We start from the raw sequence: 25,601 nt of genomic DNA on the forward strand, positions 1-25,601 counted from the left end.
TATATTAACATTTTATGAAAGCAAAAAAATTTTTTTTTCGAAATTGTACAGGTATCTGTCCCCTTAAAATAAGAGTATTGTGCAACAGGAAAAATCGAAAATGCATACCTGAAAAAGTACAGGGACGTCGTACAAGTAAAATGAAAAGATATATCTTCTACTCAAATATGAACGAGACGTTATCAATAAAACGGTCCGCGGATGACATATGGCAAAAATAATTTTTTTATTTTTTGGTAGGACTGTTATAAGCTTACATGGCAAATTTCAGCGTGATATGTCACATAGTTTCTTTTCTGTGCTACTGTAAACAAGTCAAGCTCGAGTGTGTTCTTCGAATTCTCTTTTATGACTTCAATTGTCTCAAAATGTTTTCCACGGAGCGGCAACTTGAGCTTGGGAAACAGGAAAATGTCACATGGAGCCATATCAGGCGAATACGGTGCTTGCGGAACGATATTAACATTATTTTTGTTCAAATAATCGCGAACAAGACGTGATGTGTGAGCTGGTGCATTATCGTGATGCAAGAACCATGACTTGTTGTCCCACAATTCCTTCCTTTTAATACGAATGTTCTCGCGCAAATGCTTTAAAACGTCTAAATAATATTCAGCGTTAACCGATCGGCCTTGCGGAAGGAACTTCGAGTGCACCACACCTTCGTAATCGAAAAAAACAGTCAGCATAACCTTAATTTTTGAGCGACTTTGGCGTGGTTTTTTGGGTTGATGTACGGCCCTCTTTGAACGATTTGTACCACTGGAAAACACGTGCACGCGATAGAGCAGAGTCCCCATCGGTTGTCTGCAACATTTTTAAGGCGTCTGAAGCCGAAATTTTGTTGGAATAACAAAATTTCAAACAAATTCTTTGTTCAACTTGAATTTCCATCGTTAAATTCGAAGAACACACTCGAGCTTGACTTGTTTACAGTAGCACAGAAAACAAACTATGTGACATATCACGCTGAAATTTGCCATGTAAGCTTATAACCGTCCTACCAAAAAACAAAAAAATTTATTTTTGCCATATGTCATCCGCGGACCGTTTTATTGATACCGTCTCGTTCATATTTGAGCAGAAGTACAAAGCTGCAACCACTGCAACATCACAGCGAAATTTTTTTTAAATCTCACGATTTCAGGATTAAGTTATTGAAAAGTAAAATCACCCTTGTTGGCATAATTCGAAGGAACAAAACTTTCTAGTCTCTAGAAATTACTAAGAAACCGTTTGATAATCTTTGGGTAGGTGCCTAAAAAGAGCTAGAGCGGTATATTTACTTAGTATACTTCATAATATTATTGAAGTCAATACGAACACAGAAAGTCCAAAATCGTTGACTTTTATACAGAACAATTCGGTGGCTCAGTCTTTGTTTTACAAAATGCTGGATATAAGCGCATGCAATGCTTTTATAATTTTTAGAGAAATCAACCTTGAAAGGAGCAAAAGTAAAAAAAAACTTTAAAGTCGTATGTTCCCAGAAGAGCTCTGATTTGAACTGATTTCTAAGAAAATATCGTACTGAGCTACACCCTATCGCACCAGTCCAGTCGAAATCGTTATAAAATTTCTCTCCCTAAATCAGAGATTATAAAATAATCCTAGATAATAACCATATTTTTTGTGTTTTCTGTGTAATAGATCATTATTTTTACGAGTGTAAAGAAAAACGTCAAAGTAAAAACTAAATAAAATGGATGCCGGCAGAGAAAACAGATTTGTAGATATAATTCTAATAAAATGTTTGTTAAATATTTTTAATTATGCATTCATATAACAGGAAAAAAGCGTATGTCCTTAAACGTGTGTCGTCTTATTACTTATTATAGCATGTAATATCGAATTTCGAATGCGCATTGCTGCCATAATTTTTTGAAACCTCAGTATACGTCGTTTGCGGATTTCCTCCAACTGTTTATTATTAGCAGCCAATTGCACAATTAAATTAGCTATTCCTTCTTCTTGTATTTTCTTCATATCGTTAATAATAATTAAACAAACCAAAAACACCGACATACTCCACCAAAATAATTTCTATAAAGAAAAATCTTTCACAACAGTATTGACAGCTGATTATCAATTTGGCAGGTAATCTTCCATATGTGCAGGGGTAGATTCATTTTGTGAATTTATTGATAATTAATGCATATGTGAACGTACTTTAGTACTTGAATTATAATCAAAACATTTTCCTTCATATATCAGGTAATATTGACCAATTAACGTCAAAAACGTACCTTTTTATGAATACAGGATAAGGGCAAAATAATTTACAAACTGCTTCCGCCGAAAAGGGAAATCTGCGCCAACTTCCGTTATAGATGTGCACTGCTGAAAAATTCTATGTGCTGCCTCCTTTCATTTACAGACTCACATATTTTTGACTAGACTGTGGCTAAACTACATATAACTACTTCATTTTCTACAAGTAATTATTATAACTGATCTGGCATTTAGTAGAACAGCTATACTATACAACTATATGTATACTTCCTCACGGTTTAAACATTTAAATTAATTTCATGATTTCATTGATCTAATATTTTTTAACAAACAAATAAACATATCTCTGATACAACCCTGCTACTTTGCGATTGTGTTTGGCAGCACTAATTATATTGTGAGTGACCAGCCTGACAAACACTTAAAACTAGCAAAAAAAATGCTTCTGTTTACATGAGCTCATTTCCAAAATTGCTAGCTGGGCACTTTACAACTGAAGTAATATTTTCGCGTCTGCGCTTTTGTTTTGTTGTCGTTATTAATTTTATTTGATTTGAATAAAGTAAAAAACAACCTATTGCATTTGTGGTAGAAAATTGTGGCGTATTTAGTGTGCGCTAAAAAATATGTCCGTGAATATTACTGTGAATGGAAAATTTAAGACATGCAGTAAACCAAGCATTTTAGATGACCCCGTGCGTGTCAAAAAGCAGCTGGAATGTGAACTTAGAAAACAACGACTCCTGGAGGTAATTGGTGTATATATGTGCCTATGTATGTCAATGTGACAAAATTTAACACATTTTATTTAATGGCTAGGTCCGTGAAGAGTCTAAAAATTTGGCGCGCAAAATTCGCAATGACGTAGCTGCCGAGAAGGAGAGGCAGTTGAGAAATCTGGAAGCTATTAAAGCAAAGGAACTTGAATGTTGGCGACACCATGTTTTAGATCAAAAAAATAATGACTACCGACAGGCAATTTTTGAAATTGGTACAGCGCACACAGCTGCAAAGTTGGAGAACGAAGCCCTGGCGGAACGGAAAACGGCTCAAGAGCAGGAGCGCAAACAGTTCAAAAGGAAGACGTACGAGCGACTAGGAATGAAACGACCACAAACTACAAAGAAAATACTACAAACTGCAGGTACACAGACACCAAATGTGCTCATTAAGAGCACGATGACGAAGAAGGCTCCGAAAAAACATAAGCGAAAAATTTGTTCGAAAGAACAAACTTCAATGTGTCATTGCTCTAGCGCAGAAAGCGAGTCGGATAGTGAAGAGAGTAGCGATGATATAGAGCGAGATAAAGACAGTTATTCTGCTAGAAGTCGAACCACAAAATCAGTGGTAATATGTCCCTGTCCAAAATCAATTAAGTGTCCTTGCATTAGCTCTTCCTCCTCGTCAACACTTTCATCAACCCTTACTGACGAAGAAGATAATGAGAAACAAACTTTGCCACCCAACAAAAAAACGGTACTTAGTAAAAATCCGGCTATAATAGTAGATATTGGTGTGGATAGCAATGATTCAGTGACCATAACAGCTGGTGAAATAAAAGACAAACACACAGAAAGTAATCGCCAATTCAGTCACGTTGTGCGTGATAGTAAAACTGAAAAATCTAAACGGTCCTCGCTAAAGGATAGAACTGCAACGATGAGTTCAGAAACAAACAGTCAAGCTGCATCAAAAGTACCTAAACCACGTTTCACACAAGTTTCGCAGCTCATAAAAAGCAAAAGTAATACTAGCGGGTCCCAATCACGATCACCATCCAGACCACCACCACCTTCACTCGCAGCTACGTCGGGCACTTCCCCTCAAAAATCTCCAAGAAAAAGCAGTGCATCTGGAAATACGGCTAGAGGCATTCAAGCTACAATTTCAGGTGTCACGGTGACATTGGACAGTGGTAGTAAACGTGATATGGGGAAAAGTACACGTGAAAGTAGTACGGGTCGTGTACAATCCTATGACTACAACAATAAGTATGCACGGGATTATCCACATCCTACAGACGGTCTGGTGCATGAGCCCAGCGTGCGGGAACGTAGCGAGCCGAGTGCTAGGGAGCGAGCAGAAATGGAACGTGAGTTAGAACAAAGAAGGGAGCACGAAAGGGAGCGCATGCGGTGAGTAGGTGGACAAATTGTGTGGCTAAAAATAAGAAATTGATTTTGTATTTAAATAAAATATACTAAAGCGCATTCAACTAATCTTTCTTTTTTCAGATCCCGATCAGAAGAGCGTGGCCGCAAAGCACTCGAGCGCGAACAGGTTAAACGTGATTGTCAGCTGCTTACTGAGAAGCTAGATGCGCTATCGCAACAGTATCCGGATCTGCTGAATCCGCCAGATGTAAGTGTATACATATTTATCTGAATTAAATTACCGACACACAATTATATTCGTCCTTCAGACCGTTCTGCAAAATCATCAGTTATACGAGAGTCGAGCTGCCCGCATCGAACAAAAACGCAACTCTGCCGTAGAACAATTGCTTTTACGTCCGGCAATTATAACCTGCCCAGAAATTGGCGGACAGGAAACTCGAGTCGCCAGTAAAAAGCATGCCACTACCGACGGGGATGCTTTAAATTTGGGCGCACCTCCCGCAATTGATCAAATTGATAGCACAAGCTCTTCCGGTAGCTGCAACTCCATATTACTCGGCTACGTTGATGATCAACAGCAAAAAATACGCGACGATCTTAATAAGTGCGCAGGTGGGCAGCCAAGGCAGGATGCACAAAAAGAGGAACATTTAAAAAATTTACTACAGCGAATTGAAAAGTTACGAAAAGCCTTATGTGAAGAGCTCGGCAAGAGTGGCAGTGGTGAAAGCGTGCAGGAGGTTATAAATGGTGTAAGTGATGTTCGTCGCGAGCGTGAGCGTATACTCACCAATGACGCAGATTATGGTAATGGCAGGCGATCACCAATGGAAAAGCATTTGCATGGTGTAGAGCAAAAAGAAGCTCTATTAGAGCAGAAACTTCGGGAATTATGCAAAATGCAACAGCAACTGCCACAGAACATTACAGGTAAAAGAGACAAACGAGAGGATAGCAATATAAAACGTAAGTACAAAAAAATGATTGGCCCAATTTTAGATATTTAACCATTCTGCTCTTCAACAGAGTCCGATGGAAAGGAGTGTAGGGTGCTAGCGACGGGTAACAAACCACTGGAAATCATAATAAAGCTAAAGAATGACAGCGGCCGCCAGGGTAGATCGAAAGTGAAAAAGTCAACAAAAAGCCCGCGTAAACTTTCCACACTTATTAAAACTCCGACAAAGAAATTGGGTGCTAAACGATCAGTGAGTGGCTTGCGAGAGAGACTGCAACAAAATCAGAAAGAAGGTACCACTGCTGTCAAGTTGGGGAAAATTATTCGCCAAAATTCGTACGATTCGAACTCGACCTCTTATCGCAGTCTACCGTCACATATTGGCAATGAGATGGACGCGTTGGTAGATCGCTTAGAACTAGATCAAGAGGAGGAGGATGGAGAGGAGGTTGAAGATTATACGATAGTGGCCCAAAATGGTTCGACTGTTATCACCGACGACCTACCACCATCAGCTGGCGATGGAAAAGTCACTGCACGTCAAACAACGTCAACTCAACACAAGGCGCGCTTAAATCCGCTTATAGCGCACTATATCCAGCGACTGCTGGGTATGTCGCGTAATTCCGTACGCGCACTAGGCGTCAGCTCTTCCGATATAGATACGCCCTCTTCTTCTGTTATGAACATCAGCTCGAATCGTACCGGTACCACTGTTGATCTGGTAGACTCCCAGGAACGGATTCAGCGTGTAAATCGCTTCATTGAAGAGAATCGCACATTTCTTAGTGAGTTGGAAGATACGTTGCGTACACAAAGTGATGCTACCCTGGAAAGTAGCATTAGAATTTTTGAGGAGGTTTGGCAGCAACGACTTCTTAAAGAGAAGCAAAGTAGGGGAGAAAAACCGCTAAAGGAATCGCTAGCAAAACGGCGAAATGAGGCCCAAAGCGAACAGAAGCAGCTCGCTCCAGCAGGTAGCCACGCAAGAAGGCGTTTAGCACAGAAGCGTCAGAACGATGAAAGTAGCAAGCGTGAGAGTCGTCACGAGGCGTCGGCAACGCGACAGCCAGATACGCACACCAGCGCCGCCGTCACGGGAAATGCACCGACACTACGCCCGCAGCAACGAGCAACCACAGAGCAGTCTACACCCGCTGCTACTCATGTAGTGCAACAAAAACAACAGCGACAAGAGGATGCGAATCAAAAGCATATAACTTCGGAGCACGCGAGTGCGGTGCTTAAGAAGACCCCGCAAACAAGTGATATATCGGTATCTACCGAAGATCGCCGTGCCGAAAATCAGATTTTACGTTATGAGCAACTCACCGAAAACTGCACACAACGCATCGCTGAGCTGACCGATCTCATACAAAAGGTTCGCACAGAGAAGAAGCGTCTCATGGAGGTCACACTCAGTTCGGTTAGCGAGGGTCGCAACTCAACCGAATATATCGAATTGCCGGATGGCACACGCCGACGTTCAAACGCCTCGAATGCCGAAAGGAATACAAGTGTCAGTAGCAGCGGAAGTAGCGGTAGTAGCAATCGTAATGTGCTCACAACCCAACCAACAACTTCTATCGATTATACACCGCAAGAAATGCTGGGACAGCAAACTGCTGCTACATCCGGTGAAAGGATATCAGCGCTGGACAGCTCGGTACCACTTGAGAAGCACAAACCTACGGGTATTAGCCGTGATAGCGGCATATCCATTTCCCGGCCACAAACCGCGCAGGATATCGAACCGCCTTCGCAAGCGTCTACTAGCACAACACATCCAAGCTCTCAAGGTGCAGTGCGCAAAAGCCGACCACCGCCAACTATGCAACGCTACAGTCCCAAACTTGCTGAAGATGAGGTGGCACATGAACTTTCCACCATCATAGAGGTCGACACACCGGTCACATCGCGCATTAATGCCACAGCAGCAGGATCAGCCAGAGTGACAGCAGCTAGCGGAGCCACAGAGGCATCCCGCAGTAGGCATTTGCAACCACTACCTTTCCCTACATTCGAAGAATATGCGCGTGAAATGAATTTAGACGTCACGCAAATGAGTACCGACACCAGCCTGCGCATACATCAAGAATTCCAGTCGTTGATCGCAAATCTTCGTGCTGTACAAGAAGGCGCTGGTGAGTAAAATGTTTGGTAATTATTGAGCTCCATACATTTAATTTACTATTGCAGTGCCTGACTATCGAGAATTCCCAACACTCTCCGCCTACTTGCGCAATTTGAGCGCACATCAGGAAGGCGTCGAACAAAGCCAATCACCCGAGACCATCGAAGATCTCATAGCCTGTCTACGCGTAGCGAATCTCTCCATTAAAGCTTTTCCCTCTCGTCAAGAGTATATGCGCCAAATGATTTCCAATTCAGCAAGCGGCGAGTTACTCAATAGCGCCAGTCTTGAAAATATCACCGATTCACGCACGAACACTAACACCGAAACCGAATCCGAATCAATTAACATCGAAGAAGAGTTGCGGCGTCGGCAAATACTAAAACATTCTTTCCGCACTGCCAAAGCAAAAGAGGAGATTTTCTCTTCTACAGTAAGAGAGCGCGTGAACGCTGAGCATGCGCATGATAATTCACGCATTTTCACCACAGAAAGCGGCATTGAGAAGCTTTCATCCACTTCGGAGAATGGATCTAGCGAATTTGAGCGTCAGTTATTCAGTTTGGGCATGAGATGGCCAGCAACGATGCGTGCGCGTACAAAGAAAGCAGAAGCGGTGGGTCGCAGTAACACCTCATCTAGTCCTGAGCGTGTTTTGCATGCTGATGGTGGCAGCGTAGAACTAAGTGCACAGCAGCGTGGTAGTCCAAGAAAAGATGTGGATGCATTGCGTAAAAGTCGTCAACATTCACCGGACAAGACGCTACGCGGCGAAAGTCCCAAACGAATGCCAGCGGTAAACATTAGCGCAAAAGAAGTGCAATTTGAGCAACACACTAGAGTGCGTTCACCAGCGCACAGTCCTTTGCGCGCAACAGATAGGCAGCACTCAAGGAGCAGTCCTATGCCCGCACAAGCGGCAGCATCGCCACAAAATACGTCAGATCAACAGCAGTCAAAGATCAGCCCTACAAAACGTATGCCTCCTAATGCCACAGCAACGCAGGACGCAACGCGACACAGTCGAAGCGTAAGTTCCAATTATTTTTGTTTGTTTTAAATAATTTTAAATTTTTAAACAGCTGTTTCCAAATCTTCAATTTAAAACATTATATAAAAATATATTTATAAAATTTCCCCATCACATCCCTTACTTTTCAGTCTCGACGCAGTCCGCATCGCTCCAGCGATTGCGAGTTCGTTAGTGACTTTGGACGTCCACTGAACTTGCGTGACTTTCTGACTAAAGAGCTACTTAAGCACGCCAGCTCCTCGAGTTCGTCTACGCCAACAGACGATTCATTACGCAGCATTTTTCTCCAATCCATCATTGATACCATGACACCGCGCACTAATAATTGCGGCAGCAATCAGCTAGACAGGCAAAAGACCTCAACGCCGGTGACACATTCCAATCCGTCGCATACACACAGTAGCGGCGGTCGTAGCACTAGCAGTGATGGCAATACACCGTCACAACTCTTCTCTGGTGAAAGTGGTATTTCATCGGTGCGATTCTTTGAACGGTCAATAACACGCACGTACCCGCGGAATACCACACCAGCGGGGCAGAAAAAAGTTCGGAAAGCTATGGAAGAGCAACAGAATGTTACGGCAAACTAATGCGTGATTTTTGGTATTTGTTCAAGGTCTGTAACTCCAGCGGCTTTTCTCAAAAGTGCTCACGACATAATTGATATATGATATGGCAACAACAACATCATGCATATGTTTGTAGAAAGTTATATACATACATATAGTCACATAAATCTTCTCGCTAACGAGATGTGTTCAATTGTCGCCATGTTTTTATCTTTTTCAAGAATTAGACAAATTTTCAATTATTCATAAATGCACTAAAGGGTTGGGCAACAATTAGAAAAACACTCACATACATATACAATATTTATATATACAAAAATATAAAGATCCATATATTTAAGTAGAGAAATAAGTCATTTTGTTATTGGTATAAAGGCCTATTTGTTACAGATTTTATAACAATTGCATGTATAACGTTTTTAAAGGACCTACTGTACTGTGCTTCTTGATAGTCGAGATTGCATACAGATGTGGTTTTTAATTAGTCTAATTTAGTTTGGTGTATTTTAGACGCAAATGTTTTTAAAGGCATCCCATTTTACTGTTAAATAATAAAGACGAAAAGAAATTGTAAGCCGCATGATATAGAAAATAAAATAAAATAAAAATAAAAATAAATATATTATTATTTAGAATATTTACTTAAAAAACAGTGACCTAATTAAATTAAAGCATCAACTATGCTGCACATTATTGTTATATGAAAGGCGGATTTTTTCGGCCAATTTTCGTCAGAATACAAAGTCGATGTGATTATCGTTTAATGGATTATGGATTCCATGTTATGTACAGTACAAGCAGTACTACAGCACCGTTTTGATACACTAATGCAGACAACTTGAAAAGTTACAAAACTTAAAGCAAGAAAAACCATCTGTCATCCAGTGCTGTTGATGTATGGAGAAAGAGATCTACGCTTGCTTTCCACTTCTGCGCACCTGGTAGATCTTGCAGCAGCCGCTAGCAAGTCGCTTGCTTTCCACTTCTGCACACCTAGTAGATCTTGCAGCATGCAGCTAGCAACATTGTTTGTCGTCGCTTGCTTTCGACTTCTGCACACCTGGTAGATCTTGCAGCAGCCGCTAGCAAGTCGCTTGCTTTCGACTTCTGCACACCTGGTAGATCTTGCAGCAGCCGCTAGCAAGTCGCTTGCTTTCCACTTCTGCACTCCTGGTAGATCTTGCAGCAGCCGCTAGCAAGTCGCTTGCTTTCCACTTCTGCACACCTGGTAGATCTTGCAGCAGCCGCTAGCAAGTCGCTTGCTTTTCACTTCTGCACACCTAGTAGATCTTGCAGCATGCAGCTAGCAACATTGTTTGTCGTCGCTTGCTTTCGACTTCTGCACACCTGGTAGATCTTGCAGCAGCCGCTAGCAAGTCGCTTGCTTTCGGCTTCTGCACACCTGGTAGATCTTGCAGCAGCCGCTAGCAAGTCGCTTGCTTTCCACTTCTGCACTCCTGGTAGATCTTGCAGCAGCCGCTAGCAAGTCGCTTGCTTTCCACTTCTGCACACCTGGTAGATCTTGCAGCAGCCGCTAGCAAGTCGCTTGCTTTCCACTTCTGCACACCTGGTAGATCTTACAGCAGCCGCTAGCAAGTCGCTTGCTTTCGACTTCTGCACACCTGGTAGATCTTGCAGCAGCCGCTAGCAAGTCGCTTGCTTTCGACTTCTGCACTCCTGGTAGATCTTGCAGCAGCCGCTAGCAAGTCGCTTGCTTTCGACTTCTGCACACCTGGTAGATCTTGCAGCAGCCGCTAGCAAGTTGCTTGCTTTCCACTTCTGCACACCTGGTAGATCTTGCAGCAGCCGCTAGCAAGTCGCTTGCTTTCCACTTCTGCACACCTGGTAGATCTTGCAGCATGCAGCTAGCAACATTGTTTGACGCCGCTTGTTTTCCACTTCTGCACACCTGGTAGATCTTGCAGCAGCCGCTAGCAAGTTGCTTGCTTTCCACTTCTGCACACCTGGTAGATCTTGCAGCAGCCGCTAGCAAGTCGCTTGCTTTCCACTTCTGCACACCTGGTAGATCTTGCAGCAGCCGCTAGCAAGTTGCTTGCTTTCCACTTCTGCACACCTGGTAGATCTTGCAGCAGCCGCTAGCAAGTCGCTTGCTTTCCACTTCTGCACACCTGGTAGATCTTGCAGCAGCCGCTAGCAAGTCGCTTGCTTTCCACTTCTGCACACCTGGTAGATCTTGCAGCAGCCGCTAGCAAGTCGCTTGCTTTCCACTTCTGCACACCTGGTAGATCTTGCAGCAGCCGCTAGCAAGTTGCTTGCTCTCCACTTCTGCACACCTGGTAGATCTGGCAGTCTGTTGCTAACAACATTGTTTGACGTCGCTTGTTTTCCACTTCTGCACACCTGGTAAATCTGACAGTCTGTTGCTAACAACATTGTTTGACGTCGCTTGCTTTCCACTTCTGCACACCTGGTAGATCTTACAGCAGCCGCTAGCAAGTCGCTTGCTTTCCACTTCTGCACACCTGGTAGATCTTGCAGCAGCCGCTAGCAAGTCGCTTGCTTTCGACTTCTGCACACCTGGTAGATCTTGCAGCAGCCACTAGCAAGTTGCTTGCTTTCCACTTCTGCACACCTGGTAGATCTTGCAGCAGCCGCTAGCAAGTCGCTTGCTTTCCACTTCTGCACACCTGGTAGATCTTGCAGCAGCCGCTAGCAAGTTGCTTGCTCTCCACTTCTGCACACCTGGTAGATCTGGCAGTCTGTTGCTAACAACATTGTTTGACGCCGCTTGTTTTCCACTTCTGCACACCTGGTAGATCTTGCAGCAGCCGCTAGCAAGTTGCTTGCTTTCCACTTCTGCACACCTGGTAGATCTTGCAGCAGCCGCTAGCAAGTCGCTTGCTTTCCACTTCTGCACACCTGGTAGATCTTGCAGCAGCCGCTAGCAAGTTGCTTGCTTTCCACTTCTGCACACCTGGTAGATCTTGCAGCAGCCGCTAGCAAGTCGCTTGCTTTCCACTTCTGCACACCTGGTAGATCTTGCAGCAGCCGCTAGCAAGTTGCTTGCATTCCACTTCTGCACACCTGGTAGATCTTGCAGCAGCCGCTAGCAAGTCGCTTGCTTTTCACTTCTGCACTTCTGGTAGATCTTGCGGCATGCAGCAAGCAATATTGTTTGTCGTCGCTTGCATTCCACTTCTGCACACCTGGTAGATCTTGCAGCAGCCGCTAGCAAGTCGCTTGCTTTCCACTTCTGCACTTCTGGTAGATCTTGCAGCATGCAGCTAACAACATTGCTTGTGGTCGCTTGCTTTCCACTTCTGCACACCTGGTAGATCTTGCAGCAGCCGCTAGCAAGTCGCTTGCTTTTCACTTCTGCACTTCTGGTAGATCTTGCGGCATGCAGCAAGCAATATTGTTTGTCGTCGCTTGCATTCCACTTCTGCACACCTGGTAGATCTTGCAGCAGCCGCTAGCAAGTCGCTTGCTTTCCACTTCTGCACTTCTGGTAGATCTTGCAGCATGCAGCTAACAACATTGTTTGTCGTCGCTTGCTTTCTAGTAGATCTGGCAGTCTGTTGCTAACAACAATGTTTGTTGTCACTACCTTTCCACTTCGGCACACCTGGTAAATCTTGCTGCACACCTGGTAGATCTGGCAGCAGCTGCTAGCAACATTGTTTGTCGTCGCAGACCATTTCTTTGAAATATTTTTGTTTCCTGAAAATAACAGTTTTTTCTGAACGCTTTTATTATCCATGAATAACTAACCGATTTACAGTAGAACGCTGAATTATTTACATAATGGCTTGTTTTTATATTTGATTGCTTTTATTTATTTTTATTTTATTTTATAAAACTGACAAAGTAAATTTATACAAGTATAAAAATGACTAAATTTATTAAAAAAAGATTTCGTATGCTTTTAGATATGAAAAAAAAAGAAATGATTAAAAAAATAAAAACCATTTCATCAACATTGTGGAATCGATCTCTTTTGGAGTTGTTTCAGCTTGGAATACGCGAATTTACAGCTTTCCACTCTAAAGCATAGTATTAAGATCGTGTTGAACGTGAAATGGCGGTCAAAATCCATACAAATTTCATTTCCGTGAAATTTCGTATGTATCCCACGGCAAAGTAGAACTCAGTTCAGGACGTGAAAGTACCGCGCAACTTGCCACCAACATATTTGCACACCTATTCAAAATGCTCATGTCATTTAAAAATGAGCGAAAACTGGCAGTTCATTTGCGATTGAAGTGCCCTGAGTTTGAATACTCCAAAGATATGGCATTTTTAAGTGAAGCGTCTTCGCAAAGAGTGCAAGTAAATCTTCTTTATATTTTTTGTGTCAATATACAATATATGTATGTATGTGCATTAATTGCAAAAGATTTGCCAATTGCTTCTGGGACGCTGCTCATACATTTGACGTTTCTTCTCATTCGCCAATTAATGTTGCTAGCAAGTCAAATGCATGTTGCTGGCGAAATTTCACGTCTTTGAAGTTAGTACTAGACTTAAGCTAGCAATATTTTACACTATTTGTAAATTACAAAATCATTTAAACATTTTTTTACATAATTTACTTTAATAACCACATGGAAATATTGGAAAAATTAATTTTTAAAATAAGTAAGAAATTTTTTTATAGATCTAAAGTACACATTTCGACAGTAGTCGAGCTTACAAAATAGTTGCTCTTAAAAATTTTGAAAAACAAAAAATTCTTCCAAAAGGCTTTGGTAGTGCTTTTAATAGACATGTTTGTATGCCCCTCACAAACTGTTGAGTAATATAGAGTCTTTATCCACTAAAGGCTTAACGATAGTGTTAAGAGCTCTGTTATTTAAGTTCCGCAAATGCCAAACCTTCTCATTAGAATGGAGTTAACCAGGTTATTACATCCGCGCGCATCAGTGCACACAACAGTGTTATAATTTTTGTTTACATTAGATGTTTGCTGACAATAGATCCCAGAACTGTCTGTGTTTTTATATAAAGTTTATGCTGCTTGATTTTTTTGATTTGCTTCCTCAGTATTTGTAAGTTCCGTAAATTAGGAGTATTGGCTACATTTATTATAAAAAATATATATTTATGTAAAAAATAAAAAAAACACATTTTTCTATTTCGGGCGCGCCTGTAGCTATTCTGTAAAAATGTTTACAACTGAAAGTATGGCATCACTGCTAATATAAATTTAACATTTTCGGTTAGGTTAACTCTACTCTGAAAGAGGATTTACAAGCTTTGATACACAATAAGTGCACAAAAATTTGGTCATTGAACTGCAGTTAAACATAAACTATGATTAGCCTTCAATGGAAATAAGCTGCTGTATAACAATTCACACTTCAACAACGTAATATTACTTATTTTATAATTAAATTTAAAATTGATTGAAAGAAAAAAGGGTCATACATTTGAGAAAAAGTCATTGCAGTACACTCACGTTATAAAAAATACACCTTTAAGTAACAGGTTTTCTTTAAAATGACATGATTAACACTTAAAGCTATTTTGCGGTTTAAAATTACAGTACATACGTACATATAAGTACATAGTACACATACCTTCTGCTCAAATATGAACGAGACGTTATCAATAAAACGGTCCGCGGATGACATATGGCAAAAATAAATTTTTGGTTTTTTGGTAGGACTGTTATAAGCTTACATGGCAAATTTCAGCGTGATATGTCACATAGTTTGTTTTCTGTGCTACTGTAAACAAGTCAAGCTCGAGTGTGTTCTTCGAATTTAACGATGGAAATTCAAGTTGAACAAAGACGCCTTAAAAATGTTGCAGACAACCTATGGGGACTCTGCTCTATCGCGTGCACGTGTTTTCCAGTGGTACAAAACGTTCAAAGAGGGCCGTACATCGCTTGAAAACTTGCCTCATGAACGTCGTCCAGCAACATCAGTAAACGACGAAAACATCGGAAAAGTAAAGGAAATTGTGCTCGGAGTTCCTTCCACAAGGCCGATCGGTTAACGCTGAATATTATTTCGACGTTTTAAAGCGTTTGCGCGAGAACATTCGTCTTAAAAGGAAGGAATTGTGGGACAACAAGTCATGGTTCTTGCATCACGATAATGCACCAGCTCACACATCACGTCTTGTTCGCGATTGTTTGAACAAAAATAATGTTAATATCGTTCCGCAAGCACCGTATTCGCCTGATATGGCTCCATGTGACTTTTTCCTGTTTCCCAAGCTCAAGTTGCCGCTCCGTGGAAAACATTTTGAGACAATTGAAGTCATAAAAGAGAATTCGAAGAACGAAGAGCTTGACTTGTTTACAGTAGCACAGAAAACAAACTATGTGACATATCACGCTGAAATTTGCCATGTAAGCTTATAACAGTGCTACCAAAAAACAAAAAAATTATTTTTGCCATATGTCATCCGCGGACCGTTTTATTGATCACGTCTCGTTCATATTTGAGCAGAAGATATAAATATCGTTTATTTATAAAAAAAATCATAATATTTACGTACATTCATATAAGTACTAAGTAAGTATAGTACAGTTAAAAATTACTATAAAATTCTAGAATGCTACATTTTGAGTTGTAAATGATTGTGAAGTTCGATTTGCAGCGTTCCTCAGTGTGAAATGCGCGCCGAGTGGGAAGTAGAGTAGAAGATAGTTAGTTGATAGTTTGAGTAATTTGGCAATAAATTTGTGAGTATTTTACATTACGATTATTGGACCTAGTAAAATGAGCTAAAAGAATTTCGAGCCAAGGTGACACTTACATATATTTTTTAAATTCAAATTCTATTTCTTTCTTCGTAGATCACCAACAAACGATATTACGTTTAAAAAGTCGCGTTTTCAAGTTTTAAATAAAAATATTCCCTGTTGCAATGCAATTTGGGATTTCATCTTGTAATATAATATTTCACCTTGTGATATTATAAAAATATATACATATGTACATTAAGAGGGGCCTCTTATCAGTCGGCTTCAAAAAATCAATTTTTTTTACTGAAATCTGTTTTTATGCGGCTTTTTTTATGCGGTTTTGAAATAGTGCGGTTTTTTTATATTAATTACAAAATACATGTCGACCTATCGGGAATTGTACATATAAACAAGATTCTAAACCAGCTAAGCAAAAACTCATCACAGATTACATCAGAAATGCTAACCCTACAAGTATGGAACCGCCTGCATAACTAGATCAAAGAGACGTGTACATTTCCTAAAGTGACGAAAGTGATTTTACGCCAAATCCTAAACGAACGCGCAACATGTGGGTATTGTCTGATTCTATTTCTGACTTAAATTTATTTTTCGATTCTGACGTTTCTTAAATAAAGATATAATTTTCAAAAATACAATATTTTGTTTATGCGATTTTATTTAATTATTTCAGATTCATGCGGTCTATGGAACGTATCTATAGTTATAATATGAGACTAGTGCCCTTTTTTATGCGATTTTATTACATTATTTCAGATTTATGCGATTTTAGCATTTGAAACGTACCTATAGTTTTACTATAGAACTATTAGCTTTTTTTATGCTGTTTTTTTTATGCTGTTTCTTGCGGAACGTATCTACCGCATAAAAATAGAACCTACTGTATAATATTATAGGAGAATATGCCTTCAAAATTTTATAGCGGAATTCAAAGTGATTTCGGATTTACAGACCTGTGTACCGTCCCTCGTGTGAGTATACTGTCTACCTTCTGAAAACTTTGAAACACGTTTTCTCAAAACCATGTTTTTGAATATAGCGTGTAAGATTAAAAAAAAAAAACGACGAAAGGTATCGTTTCACCGATAAGTTATCATTAACCGATAATCTATATAAAGATAATTAAAGTGCGCAACTAATGAACTAATAAAATACAAAAAAAAAATTAATTTTTTAATATTATTTAACACCTTAAAAAAAAAAAAAAAAATAACGAAAAAAAGCACTTTTTTCAATAATTAATTGTGTGTTCATTTTTTTCATATTTTTATACAACAGTAGTCTATTATATGCGGGAAAACCTTCTGAATAAGGCAATATTTTTCTTTTGTGTTTCAGGTGAAAACTACGACCGCAATCTTACACGCCGTTTTACTAGCGCGCAACGAGAAGCTGTGTCCGCCATTTTGTTTTTTTACTTATGTTAAAAAATTGTTTATTATTCTTCAATCATGCCTTCAAATAAATGCAAAAGATTATTCCTGTGGGTCGCTTTTTTCGCCTCGAAAAAAAATTGAGAAAAAACACCTTTTTTTGAAGCCACTGATAAGAGGCCTCTCTTAAGATGACCTAAAAAGTGTTTTTCTTGACGCTACTCCCCCAAGTTTTTTGAATGGCGAAAAATTGTAAGCACTTTTTTTTAATTTCTATATATTTATTTTCTTTTACTTTACTTTTGTATTATTTTATTTATTTATTTTTTTTTTCTTTCTATTTTTAATTTTTATTTATGTATTTATTTTTATTTTTTAATTTTATTTTTTTAATTGTATTTGTTTATTTAATATTTGCGCGTGCTGTCAACGGTTTGAAAATTATCATTGAATCAGAAGGCGAAAAACGTACTTTTCCATAAATTATGTATAAAATGTTTACAGATTCTATTTAATCCCCTCTTCCTCCTTTATTCACAAATGTCCAAAAAATGATACTAAAACAAAAAAAAAAAATAAAGATAAACATTTTTTTTTCTTTTGATTTTTAACATTTTTATAAATTTTAGACATTTGTGAAGGAAGGCGTAACATCGCAAAGAAAAAAAATTTTTTTATGGGGAAGGGGTAACATCAAGAAGAAAAAACTGTTTTTTTGCCACCCTGATTTTTATGTTTTTTTTTTTTTCAGAAAGACTAAAGTAAATTGAAAATTGTATTATAAAATACGAACTCAGGTCATCACAAGAAATAAAATGTGTTTCAACTTTTCAAAATTATTATAAAGGGTGGTTAAGTTTCGAGGGCCGGTGTTGATTTTAAATAAAATTAATTTTTTTAGGAAGTTATTGTCATTTTTCTTTATTATGATAATATTGGTACGGCTCAATTACGTATGGAATAAAATATCGGTCAAATGGCCGCCGCGACCTCGGCGGCACACCTCCATCCGATGGTCCAAATTTTCGATGACGCTGAGGCATAATTGAGGTTCTATGCCGTTAATGTGCCGAATTATCTCACCCTTTAGCTCTCTTCAAATAACCCCAAAGAAAGAAGTCCAACGGTGTTGTTGACGTTTAGGTGTGGTCCACATTCAACATCGGCCCTTGAAATTTAACCACCCTTTACATACATATGTGGATAGCTCTTAAGGCAAGACTTTTTTTTTGAGATTTTCGAAAATATTTGCATTGCTAAATGCTATTTGTAATGGAAAGCATTGGTATATGTTTAACACGAATAAAATTCATATACATAAATTACCTAATAAACTTTTTAAATACATTTTTCGAAAACTCACATTTTGTGCTGCGTAAAACTATTTCGTATATTTGAAACTGAATTTATGATAAATTGCCTTTGTAAGTAAAGTAATCAAGGCTCTTTCTACATTTCTCTATACATTTCCAAAATACTTTTGATTATTTGTTTCCTTTTTTTTCAATTACAAATAAGAATAAATTAATTATATTTATTCAACGATTCAAAAACAAAAGTTTTGAACCCAAACGTTTAATTGATATCGGATTATTGAGGATTACACAGAACGATTCCTAGCAAATTTTTCAAAACAAAATTTTAAAAACAAAAAAAAATCTAACAAAAAAAGCGAAACCTACCTTGGGCAGCCAGCTTTTGTCCGTCTAAGAGAAGTGTCCACTCAAGACAGGGTAACTTCTCCCATAGTACATAAGACTTGGTATAGGAAAAATGTGCACCCAAGGGAAGTGTCCGGCTAATAGTGGTGTCCGTTAAAAGAGGTTACACTGTATATAATAAAAACCTGTATTTTCAAATGTATCTCACGTTCACATTATAATGGGAAAAAATTCCTTAAATATTTCGTCACGCTTTCAAAATACCCTTATTAGTCTAGTGAGAAATTGTAATTTTTTCGAACTTAATTTTAAATTTTAAGATATCCATGTCTACGCGCGAACCACTTTTACACTATACTATAACGATTAGTTATTTATTTATTTTATTGTCAAACGAGATTTTAGGGCAGTATGAATTAGTATTGAAATTCGTTTCTTACAGGCCTATTCTTCACATTAACATAGATTTTGTACGAGGCAAATTTTGTTACCGAAAATTGTTCGTTTCGGCACTTTGCGTCCCGGCCGACGATATAGCAATGATAATCATTGTAATTGCAACTTTAACGCAGTGCTAGCGTAGCGTATGGTGAAAATGTTTCAGCAAGTAATAATAGCAGGCTTGAGATTGTATAGAAGGTTGCGCCAAACACTCCTCAGTGAATTTGACGTAATAAGGGTGAACAGATTTGAGGTATTTTTTCAAATACGGTTTTTTTTACAGATCACGCGGGCGTACTGTCAAACTAAGTACATAATTTTTTTCAGTACTCATCGACATTTCATCATAGGCAGACTTACGCCTCAACAACATTTACAAATCGTAAAATTGTATTACGATAATCGACGCTCTGTGAAAAGTGTTCATCGCGCGCTCAGACCAACTTATGGTGTAAGCGACGAGGCCCATTTTTGGCTTAATGGCTATGACAATAAGCAAAATTACCGTATTTGGGATGAAGAGCAAACCGAAGCCATTCAAGAACAGCCATTATATCCATTGAAAGCAACCGTTTGGTGCGGGCTATTGGCTGGAGAAATCATTAATTTATATTTCTTCAAAGACGAGACTGGCGCCAATGTAACAGTGAATGGCGAACGCTATCGCGCCATGATAAACGAATTTTTCATGCCGGAAACTGAAGCCCATGATCTCCACAACGTTCCAAGAGACGTAAAGTAGAGAATTTACGTAAATCAAGCGGGCCTGAATTGGGTATGCTGCATCAGTAAATTTGCGTTCAGAAGGTAACGTTCAGGGTGCAATTTTAGTGAGACATGTAGCACAAGCTTCTAAAATGGTTGAAGACATTCCTAAGCCCATTAAAACTTTTACCTCTTATACCAGCGATGAAGCTTTAGCTGATAGTTAGTTAGTTTTAGCAGATGTAGTTATAATATCAAAAACTAAGGTTCCGAAAAACAAGCCAAAACCATTTTCAAAAAAGGTTCTTGCGCTTTTAAATTTGAAAAATGATCCAGCCTCAGAAAACAGCTCATCAGAAACCGAGGATTCTGAATCATAAAAAAAAAATTAAAAATGAAAAACAAAAAAACAACTAAATATCAAAAAAAAATTCAACAACTACAACAAAAAAAAAAAAAATTAAAAATTAAAAATAAAAAAAAAATTAAAAATTTAAAAAAATTTTTAAATTAAAAAAAAAAAAAAAAAAAATTTATAAAAAATAAAAAAAATCTAAAAACAAAAAAAAAATTAGGAGAGAATAACTTTACCGTAAACCTCCACGTGGTACTCTCTGGGGTCGTGAAAAATGTAAAAATGAGCTCACCAGCTAATTACGGAAGTAAAAATGTATTTATAATTAGTATTCAATGAATTTAAAATTTGCTAAAACTAAAAACAGATTCGTCATCACTGATCCTTAAAACCCCTAAATATATATTTTCAGCTTAATTAAATGAGTTTTTGAATTTTGTCCGCCAACGCCTTCTGGTCGGACCACTGTGCAGGGGCTTGGCCACCAAGATTGTGTGATATCACACTTTTGGACTTTTATATATGGGGCTATGTGAAATCCAAATGCTTTTGTGGATAATCCAGCTTCGATTGAGGTATTAAAAGCCAACATTACCAAAGTTATTCACGAGATACCGACGAAAGTCCTCCAGTGAGTCATTCAACATTGATGTTTAATTCGGTCATCAGAATTATGGCGGAGTTGCGGCCAATATTTGAAAGGGATTATCTTTAAAAAATAATGTCATGAATGATTCTACACAAAAATAACAAAGATTGCACAATTAATTTGAATATTCGGTTATTCCAATTTAAAATCCAATGCCTCCAAACTGATCACCCTTTTGTTAATAAGTTGACGTAATATTAGAACTTTTTTTTTGAGAAATTTATCATTTCTTTTTGAATTCTTTCTCCTTGAAAGAAGGAGGAAAGCCCGCCAGAAAAAAATTGCCAAAAATCAGCGCAATTTTTGAGCCATTTGAAACTTACACTTTATTATAACAAGATTTAACGGCCGAAGTTTTTCTACAGGTCCCGATTAAAAAGTGTTAGTTAATTTTATTTGAATAAAGTTGAAACTTGGGTTTATATGTAGAACAATGAACAATATTTCCATAAAAAAATTATTAAAGAAAAATGAAAGACAAGTAAATTGTTAAAGCTTGTCAATTAGTCTTAATTATTTACTATAGTAATTTAATGGAGTGTATATTTTGAAAGCCATTTTTCTGCCAGTCTGTTCACAAAACTTGAGAACCAATTTTGTTGAAATTTTGGGTATGGATTCTGCAAGGGCTTCCAAATGTCTTAGGCAAAAAAAAAAAAATGTTATGACGCTTAGTGACCATACTAACTTAAATTTGCATACTGCATGTCTCTGAAATTATTTGTGATAGAGTACTGAGCTTTGGTGTAAGGCAGATGTTATAAATTCCATACCAATGGAGAAAAATTGTACTTAATGGAAAAGGGAGCATGACGCTTTCTATAAAAAATGAAATTTTCATACGTCATATTTCTGAGATGCGCCATGTATACAGATTTTATCAATGCTATCTTACTTCATCATATTAAATATTAAATTATTTTAAAAAGAGGAAGGGACATCTCTCTTGGAAAGTAGCATCTAATATGTATGAAAAAAGTTGGTGAAACCTACGTTTAGAAGCTTGTCTGCTTCAAAATAAAGTGTACATCGCATATTGATAAGTTTTGCCTTTTTATTTATTTATTGCATAATTTCAATTAATTTTTATAAAAATATTGTGCATCCTACAACAACTAGCATATAAATCAAAGTTTCAAATTTTTTATAAAATTTATAGAAAATGGGCAAATTTTTATAAAAATTTCAAACTTTTTACTTAGAGTTTTTAGAAAAATTTCAAATATGCAGTTCTACAGACCATTAATTTTTGGTATAATAAGGTACAAGTTTCAAGTATTTAGTTCAAAAATCTATGAGGTTTTTTCTGCTGACGTTGTTGGGTGCTTTCTTCCGTATAAAAAAAATTTTGAGTAGAGAAAATGCACAAGACCAAATCCAAAAAAAATACTCAAAAATCAGCCCGATTTTTTGTCTACTTGCAACTTGCACTTTATTATACCAAAATGACCACTAACGCTGCATACTCGAAATTTTTCTAAAAGTTCTGAGTAAAAAGTTTGAAATTTTGATGAAAATTTGTCGAATTTTCGCAAATTTTATGCAATCCATTTGCCTACAGCGTCCGCCGAATCACAGATGCTACACATTTTATTGCCGATCATGATTCAATAATAAAAGGTTTGCTCAGTAAGCAGCTTTCTCATTCCCTCTTAACAAATCGGCTCCCTTAGCAAGACACTGGGTTGCTAGCTCTAGAAACTTTGACTAAAAGTGGAGGAAAAGTAAAATTTGTAGAAAAAACATTTCATTTTCAAAATGGACTGCTTACGACCAACAACTCGCTCAAGAGTTTTCATCGGTATGTTCAGGACTATGATAGTATGACATGGAATACATACCGCTTAAGTCAGGACATGATAGAGTATTTGACGCAATCCGAGATCGAGATGGAGAATTTACAAAGCTTTTTTTCTTATGATGTGGTGATTTAAATGGAACTCATGTTTTGCAAAGAGCTAGCGTTTGCTAAAGAGTTACAGAATTATTGAATAGTCCCGACGCAATCGATTACATTGCAGACCTCATTATAAAAAAGTTGTCAGAACTTGTTTCCAATGAGCCCACCTTCCTATGGATGGATGAAGTGTCCAGAGGAGGCTTAGAAAAGCACAGTACCAGTATGAAAGAGCTTCTCATAAAAAACCATCTACCCGAATCGGCTTAAAACTGTAGGGCCTTCCAATTGTGGAACGCGCGCTACAAATAGGAGGAAGATCTCGGCGAAACACCTAACAGAATTGTACGTGCCAATTATTTATTTATTTTTAACAATATAGTTTCATATTGGCGAAACTTCGCGATTGGTTTTAAATTTAAAGATTAATTCACAAAATAAAATCTTGGATTATGTGAAATAATTTCTTGTTTTAATATTAGACTTGGCAATTTCCGCTAATCACTTCTATCTATACCATTATTAAATATTAATTAAAATTTATTTTTTAAACCGTTCGCAGTTTGTTTCCATTTAAGTAACAAAATACTAAAATGGTAGCAAATTTTTACTAAAAGGATTTAATTTTTTCCTTTTTATGCACCTTCTTCAATACAACCTTTTGTAAGGGAGTGTCAAAAATTGAATGTCACTAGTGAGCAAACCTTTAATAATTGAATCATGATTGCCGATAATACTCTTAGAGCAAAATTTATGAAATGAATAAAGTTTGAAGGCGTTTTCAATTCAAAAGAAGACTAAATATTTCTAATTGTTTAAGTAGATTTTTACAGATTTGTCTTAATTCCAAAATTTAAATAAACACCGACGGTTTGGCGTTATTCCCGAGCCTCCAAGCCACTTAAAATAGCGGTAACTAAATTATCGGTAACAATTCGTCCCCTTAGTATTAAAATAGCCTATAAATTTTTTGATGTTTTGAGAAAATGAATTTCAAACTTTTTGTCGAAAGTAGCTCTCACTCAAATCTCGTTATGTCGTTAATATTTATTATTTTTTGACTGACGTTTTGACCCACTTTGTGGAACTAGAATTTGACAAAATTTTGACCACATATAAAATCGACGATGGAGAATCCAAAAATTCAATAAAAAAATAATAGCCTATGAGCACATAGGCTATTGTTATACTAAGGGGACGAATTGTCCTCGAAATACTAAAAAAATGTTGTAAAAGTGCAGAATAGATCTGTCGAAATAAAAAAAATGTTGACAGGATATATCCATTTGCTTAAAATGTCAAAAGTTACATTAAAAATTGCTTTAAAATACGAGAAATAAAACGAAAAGGGTTAAAAAAATAAACTTAGCTAAAAAAACAAACGGTGTGTAGTTGCATATTTCAGTGCTTTCTTTGATTTGATTAATTTTATGCATACTAATGGTAAACTTCCCAAAACAAGATACCATTTGATAAAGGCAGTTTTAATTTCATAACCTACTCTACTTCTTCACTTCCACTCATCTGTAAACCCACTTTCTTTCACATTTCAACACATCCAAATGCTGCATAGGCACCTCCTACAAGTGTGTGCCGGTGTGCCTGCGTGAATTTCTTTTCTGCGAGACCACACTTACACCCTCAACTCACGCGCGCTGCATCTTATTATATGATTCGCTGGCGAGTTTCTTTAGTGCATCCGCTTCAGCACCAGTAGCGTCCACCATTTGTCGCAATGCGCCACCGTGTTTTTTCAGCAGCAAATGCGGTATGTCGAATTCGCGTGCGCGCCCATCATCCATAACGAGTATACGATCCGAATCCATGACTGTGTGTAGACGATGTGCTACAGTCAGCACAGTGCAGTGCTTGAATTTGGTACGAATGGTGGTTTGTATGAGACCATCAGTTCTGGGTGAGCACAAAAAGGTGCAGACAAAATAACTAAATGTTATTTAAAAAATCAAACTTGTTTCAATACGTACTGTGGATCCACATTAGCGGTGGCCTCATCTAGTACCAGCACTTTATTATTACGTAAGATGGCACGCGCCAAGCACAGCAGCTGACGTTGGCCCACACTGAAATTGCTGCCACGTTGTGTCACCATGTAGTCCAAGCCCGGTATGGCACCTTTCAGTTCAACCTAAAATACATTTAAGCTTGATAATTTACAAAAAAAAATTGTGGCATGCAGCCATTTTACATACATCTTCTAGCGCGCGCCACAAATCAGCATCACCATACTTATCGAACGGATCCAAGTTGTAGCGTATGGTAGCGGAGAAAAGCACTGGATCTTGTGGTATAATCGAAATTTTTGAACGCAGCACCTCCAGCGAAATACTACCCGTTTCAATGCCGTCGACGAGAATGTCACCTTCGAGATTTGAGAGGCGGAAGAGTGCACCTATAAGCGAGCTCTTACCGGCGCCTGTACGTCCCACAACGCCCACTTTCCAGCTGGGTTCGATGGTAATATTCAAATGCTTCAAAACTGGTGGATTGTTAGGATCGTAACGTAGCGACAAGTCCTTGAATTCTACCTGCCCGTGTGTGGGCCAACTGCTCGGAGGCAACTTGGTAATTTCGGATTCCTGTTCGAGTTCGGTATATTGCAGCACACGCTCCACGCTGGTCATCTGCTGCAAAGATTCGGCCACTTGACGCACGCCGTACTGCACCATGCCAGTGAGAATCATGGCTTGAGAGATGGCCAAACCCACGTTGCCGCTGAATGTTTCTAAATGACGATAGATACATAAGTATGAACTACTGTATGTATTCGATTT

General features: G+C 38.3%; 2 protein-coding genes across 4 annotated transcripts in view; one reads left to right on the forward strand and one right to left on the reverse strand.

Annotated features, from left to right (window-relative positions):
• Window positions 1-2,668: 2,668 nt before the first annotated feature.
• On the forward strand, window positions 2,669-9,621 carry LOC129248499 (uncharacterized). Its single transcript, XM_054888072.1, has 7 exons — window positions 2,669-2,981; window positions 3,052-4,370; window positions 4,470-4,596; window positions 4,658-5,318; window positions 5,379-7,454; window positions 7,510-8,474; window positions 8,606-9,621. The coding sequence occupies exons 1-7, from the start codon at window positions 2,859-2,861 to the stop codon at window positions 9,065-9,067; spliced, it is 5,733 nt and encodes a 1,910-aa protein (XP_054744047.1). The 5' UTR covers window positions 2,669-2,858; the 3' UTR covers window positions 9,068-9,621.
• Window positions 9,622-23,420: 13,799 nt separating this feature from the next.
• LOC129248383 (ATP-binding cassette sub-family C member 4) overlaps window positions 23,421-25,601 on the reverse strand; it is a 54,503-nt gene continuing 52,322 nt past the window's right edge. For 2 of the 3 annotated variants that reach the window (XM_054887925.1, XM_054887917.1), the window contains exons 11-13: window positions 25,020-25,552; window positions 24,795-24,955; window positions 23,421-24,720 (exon numbers count right to left, since the gene is read on the reverse strand). In XM_054887925.1, the coding sequence (XP_054743900.1) occupies window positions 24,456-24,720; window positions 24,795-24,955; window positions 25,020-25,552 (959 nt within the window). In that variant the 3' untranslated portion in view covers window positions 23,421-24,455. The remainder of the gene's footprint in view (window positions 24,721-24,794; window positions 24,956-25,019; window positions 25,553-25,601) is intronic. The other variant, XR_008582615.1, reaches the window with a different exon arrangement.

Source organism: Anastrepha obliqua, chromosome 1 (assembly GCF_027943255.1).
Source record: "Anastrepha obliqua isolate idAnaObli1 chromosome 1, idAnaObli1_1.0, whole genome shotgun sequence".
Classification (NCBI taxonomy): Eukaryota; Metazoa; Arthropoda; class Insecta; order Diptera; family Tephritidae; genus Anastrepha; species Anastrepha obliqua.